Raw genomic sequence first — 5,878 nt, 5'->3', positions numbered from 1 at the left:
GCAAGTCAGTCTAAAATGAAATGACTTACATCGTAAATAAAATAGTCCCTAGAGTAAAAAAATCCTAAAAATTATATAAGTGAACTAACAACATGAAATCTGAACACACCTATGAAACTGACAACGTACTTAAGGACACACATACAGTATTCATCACATAAAAACAGCTACTTTTTCCCGCAAAAGTAATTTGGTTGCTTTACAACTGCATTATGGATCTCACAGTCTGAAAATGCAGATGTCCTACTTTTAAAAAAACTCAAAAACATAATAAATGTCTTCTGCAAAGCATACAAAGAGGATAAATATTCTTAGGACAGTCATAAGTTTATTTTTGGAAGTTTGTTCTCCTTTGCTCCAGAAACACACTTAAATGGTTGAAAAAAATTCAACAGGCATCATGACACATTGAAACAGTAAACTGTGCTCCATGTCCTTTTTGTTTGGGAAAAACTCTACAACTTACAGTACCTCGCAAGTTTACATTGCGTATCTCTTAGTCCATTCTCTTGCTATTCTGTAGTATCTGTACGTGCAGAAAGAAGGCATTACAATGAAGAGCCGTTAGTGACACACTGACAATGGCCGCAAATTCACTTAATACAGACGTAATTGAGCTTTTCACCTCTTAGCATTGATTCAAATAATGTTAAAATAGTCTGAAAGCCAAGAAACGTACACCCACTGCACACTCAGTTACCTAAAGCTATTTAGGCTCAGACCCAATCTTGCAGGTTTGTAATAAAATGATCATTGTTCACACCTCCTTTGCATTTCACAACTTGTTCCCCTATTTGTACCTTAACAGGAATTTACTGTCAATTGTTCCTGAACATGTATGCTATTAACAGCCTGACAAAGTTCACACGTTTGACTTACAAAAAATTCAGCACAATTAACTGGTTTTGGAAAGGGTGGGGATAGAAGGCACAGTGGTTTTGTTTAGTTTTCTTTTTTCCCCTCCGTTCTGCACTGCATTTCAGAATTTGAAAGGAAAATTTTCTGAAATCAATTTTTTTTCCTAGATTGTAAGTTCTGGGCCTTTTCCTTCTGGTATAAAGCTGATTAGCATTCCCAAAGGTAAATGTTCTCAGTCAGTCAATAACTTCCGCTCTGCTGCTTCCATTTATTACATTCCACTCTAGACTACATTCACTTTCTTCTGGGTCCTCCAGACAAAATACTGACAAGTTTTTAAATCTGTTTTTTAATATCAGATTAGCAACTCATGTACCAACTGGTTTTCTTCTTAAGAATATGCTACTCTGCAAGTCTTCCCTCACTTTCTCTTGCAATGATTCGAGTTTTGGAGATGGAGAAATATCCCTCATTCACTTCCTTCACCGGCAGGAGGCACAACAGCTGAAGTCCCCACTATTACACGGGTGGACAAAACCTGAGCTACAATCAGGGAGAGGCTGAGGCAAAACACCCTCAATTTGGAGTGACGTGATTTGATTGAATCAGACATCGAACTGACAGTTGTGACAGAACGAGGCCATTAATTAATTCTTAGAGAGAAATATCAGACTATAAACACTTTTTCACTGTGAAGGTGACAGAGCCCTGGCACAGGCTGCCCAGGGAGGGTGTGGACTTTCCTTCTCTGGAGACATTCAAAACCCTCCTGGACGCGTTCCTGTGCGGTCTGTTGTAGGTGATGCTGCTCTGGCGGGGGGCCGGGACTAGATGATCTTTTGAGGTCCCTTCCAGCCTCTGACATTCTGTGATTCTGTGAGACTTCTGTGTAATTTCTAGGTCACTACCTCTGTCTACCCGGAGATAAAAGCAATGCGACTAAGTACAAAACACGAGTGAGTATCCAACAGTAATGTACACCTATGGTTTTCTGCTTGCCACTCTGCTGATCGATATTTTCCAGATTTAAAAATCTAATCCTATAGAAATCTATGAGAAGAGTATCTTTAAAAGTTATGATAGAAGGTGCACAGCAGGTAACTACCTGCAAGTACCACACACAATTATGTTTATGTTATACTCACTCTTCCTTGTCTGACTTGTAGACGTCTGCAACACCCGGTTCTAACGGATGATCTGCATAAGGATCATGAAGTAAGGAGCATATGGACAGTAAAACTAAATAAAAGAGACACTAGATTAAACAAGTTAGTTTACTTTATTTCTATAATCCTTTAATATATTCTAATATTCTGAAGGAGAGTGGTGGAGGGAAGATTGGAAAGAGAATGCATATTACTATTAAGCTTTCACACAGCGGTTCCGCTGAGAAATGTTTATACAGCATCATTTTGCTAGGTCTTAAGTAAAAACACCTTATGCTAGCCTAGAGAACTTGTAACCCACGGACCTGTACCTTTTGCCAGGATCTTACGCCCATACTTTAACCTACGAACGTTAAATGGACTACATAGTTAACCTATCAACATTTGACCAAACTAAGCCCTTCCATCGACAAGTATTTAAGCCAATGAATGGATACCGTCAATACTACACTGCCATGCAGTACTCCATTTGTGCGCATCTTTCTCCATTTCTGCGCTGACAGTTATCTTCTCCTTCCTATGAACATTTAAGTGTGACTACCACTTTGGGAAAATACCTCATTTGCATTATAGGCAGGTATTCAGTAATAATTTCATGTTCATTTCCTGGTACTGAACCAAGGGTGTTTGATTTTTCTAACATTTTCAGTCCATACTTTTCAGGAAATTTCTATTTTATATGAATTCATAAGTACAACAATTCCAAACATGCTGCAAGACGGAATTTGTTGCTGCCATAAGAATATGCTGTACAAGAGGCTTTTTTCCCCACCCCTTGCTTTGTCTTGTTACCAAAGAGCCTGGACTAACACCTATTTTCAGCTGTAGCAAGCTTGACCACTTAGTACCGGCATATTTCATTAAGTGCTAAATACACCAGTAATATTAGAAAATCGAGTTAGAATACTTAGTCACACCAATCAGCGGTGCTATCAGTAGGTTGTAATCCCTTGATTCAGTAAACCAAAAACTACAAAGGAAAAACTTTCATAGGCCATCAATCTAATTTCCAGTTTATGAAACGTATAACGTGCAGGTATGTTAAAAGCACGTCAAATCAGAACACATAAGACCAGCAGGCCAGTCAGCTTTATAACTGAAGGAACTGGAACTCTCAGCAAGTAAAGACAAAATAGTGCTAAAGACCTAAAAAGTTAGTTTTCAGTTGTAAAAAATACCAACCGTTACACAGGATATGTGCCAACTTTCGTTTGCTAAATACATTCTAAATAATATGATACTGGAAACAAACCAGTTTTTGCAATAAAACAGCCAATTTCTGTGAAAAGTTGATACCAGCCACATACAAGAGTAATCCATGTCTTCAGCAACTACTTCAGTAAACAGTATTAAACCTAGAGTTTAGTTAACCTCGAGCGGTTTCCATGGGACAGAGACTAACGTTTTTTCCTTGCCTGTACACCAAATGCAATGACACCATTCTAAACAAAGACACATGGTTTAGAGAGCTCTCAAGCACATAAGCAAGACGTGATACTGTTTAACCTTTTGAGTCACCAGACCTTTCCGTAACATGACTATAAGTGTGCCTAAGCAGTTTGAAGATGGGCAAGAAAAAAACAACGATAGCACCCACATTTTAAGCAGCTTTTGAAGTGACACTGAATACCTGCAACAAAAGAACTGCTAAACTGTAACCTCAACGTTCCAAAAATCTACAGTGTTCAACGTGAGAAAGTTTAACTACAGGACTGGAATATTTTAATAAATCTTGTACTCATGACTTTGAAAGCGGCTACAATTTCAAACAGTCATCTTATAGAGGAAGGCAAACCAGAACAATCCATCTGATTTGAAAATAAGTGTAATTAAGACCTTAGCCCACACAAGGATCCTCAGGCAACCCAAAGAGCCATCAATACAGAATCAGGTAAGCCCGGGCATGTCAGTATCAGCCTTTTCCATTTACATTCAAATTAATTTGCTTTTGAAGCTCTGCTTACCAGTTTCTCTTCAGTTCTGCGTGTAGAGTCAGCTACAATACAGAAGCTGCATTTCAGGCTAATCGTACATTTATTAACTTACCCAACTTGTTTCAGAACATTTCTCTGCCACGCACATAAAATATTACTCAATGTGACATTCCAAATAAACTACGCAAAATCTCGGATCATAAGAATTCCGGTGGAATTTGACACTTCTATAACACGCAGGATGACTTCCCGCTGCCACCCTTAGCGCAGCCGTACACAAAAGCGCGCCATGACATTTCATGGCTTTTCACCAAAACATCAGCAAATATGCGAGTTTACCTTTAGATACAGTCAGAGCTGGTGACCACTGAGATCTCAAGATGTCGAGGCATATCCTCCCATTATGGTTTATATTTGGGTGGTAAATTTTTGTTGTAAAAGTAACCTAGAATAAAAGCAGTAAATTAAAAAATCAAGTTACATTTACGACATTTGGAATCCTTAACATCATTTCTTCAGTTTCAGTCATACCAGATCTGTCAACACAATTTATTGTACGGTCTGATCTGTTCATCTGCTACGAACACATACTCTAGAGTGCTGGCCTTTCTGGTTTAAACTTCCAAAATTAAGCCTCGAAGAACTAAGACACAGAAACAAAGCTTTGACCAAAAAACCCTAAGTTTTGAATGGACATACCTGTGGTGGTGCAAATGGATAGTCTGTTGGAAAGTGTATTGTGAGAAAAAACACTCCTCCTTGATAAGGACTATCAGGCTGGGGAAAAAAAAAAAACAAAACAAACAAACCACATTACTATATTTCAGTTGTTTTGGAGCTTCCTGTCTGAACATAGATAATCACCCAAAGCTGTGAGTATCTTAGAAAATCTGTTTTCCGCCCAGTCCACAGCTCATGCTATGGGCCACCGCCCACCACGGGCTGTGTACTGGGAAAGCACTGAGGGAACTGGACCCTCCTACAGCCTTGCAGAACTACAGTAGAGCCAACCATGGCTACTACCGAGTGCTGCCCTTCCTGGGGAGAGAAAGGGAGGGAGGAGTGTCTGACTGGTCGAGCTCCAAATTGGCTGATCCATGAGCTCCACCACGCCAAGGGGAATACAAAACCCAGAGCAGGTCTTCCACGTCCCGTCTCCGTGCACCACCACAGCTGCTCTGATCCTCCTCCAGCCTTAAGCTACAAATATACTTACCTTCGGAAGTGGTTTCTCTTTGCAGATGCAAAGAGTAGGATTTTCCAACCTAATTCAGTTGATCATGATGACATCAGGGAGTTTTAAAACACACAACATCTTTGTCACCTGTACAAATCTGTGAACATGCATTTTTGTTAGAGAACATGTGCACAGGTTTACGTCCAGGTTGCACACCATTAGTAGAAATAACTTTTCTGCAGTCATCGGTTGAGGAAATCTTTTGCTTTTATCAACTAGAGAAGTGAGGGGAAAAGTCTCAGTGCTTAATGATAGAGAGTGGAGCTGCCATTTCTGATTAAGGGAAGGAGAAAAGAACCTTTCTCACTACTCGGTAAGTTTTAAACACCAACACAGGAATTCAATCTCAGCAAAGCTGCAGAAGGTGAAGTTTTCGGGTTTGTTTATGGAAGCAAAGAGAGACTTTTTTCAACAAAACATTTACCTTTGAAATCAGCAAAAAATACAGTTTTGGAGATGAATGTAAGAGGTAAAGTTACAACTGGTCCACTAAGACATGTTGTCTTGTACAATCAAAATGCAGACAGCGCTGCCATGTAAGGTAGGTTATACATCGCGCTGCTAAGAAGTCAGCATTAGGTAACATTAGAAGAGATTGCCACTGTACTTGCAGTTAGGTTGGAAAGGACTGCTTGCATGCACACTAAAGGGATTTGTCAAAGTTAAAACAAGCCAAAGATGAG

At 39.5% G+C, this 5,878-nt stretch overlaps 1 protein-coding gene across 1 annotated transcript in view; it reads right to left on the bottom strand.

Moving 5' to 3' along the window:
• Positions 1-480: 480 nt before the first annotated feature.
• Positions 481-5,878, bottom strand: part of LOC104281102 (ubiquitin-conjugating enzyme E2 D1-like) — a gene marked incomplete at its 5' end in the record, with an annotated part of 7,145 nt that continues 1,747 nt past the window's right edge. Inside the window, 4 exons of the mRNA XM_009878971.1 lie at positions 481-526; positions 2,004-2,097; positions 4,298-4,403; positions 4,658-4,735. Coding sequence (XP_009877273.1) covers positions 481-526; positions 2,004-2,097; positions 4,298-4,403; positions 4,658-4,735 — 324 coding nt within the window. The remainder of the gene's footprint in view (positions 527-2,003; positions 2,098-4,297; positions 4,404-4,657; positions 4,736-5,878) is intronic.

Source organism: Apaloderma vittatum, unplaced genomic scaffold (assembly GCF_000703405.1).
Source record: "Apaloderma vittatum isolate BGI_N311 unplaced genomic scaffold, ASM70340v1 scaffold18721, whole genome shotgun sequence".
Lineage (NCBI taxonomy): Eukaryota > Metazoa > Chordata > Aves > Trogoniformes > Trogonidae > Apaloderma > Apaloderma vittatum.
Note: the sequence above shows the minus strand (reverse complement) of the source record. Positions and strands in the feature narration are given on the sequence as shown.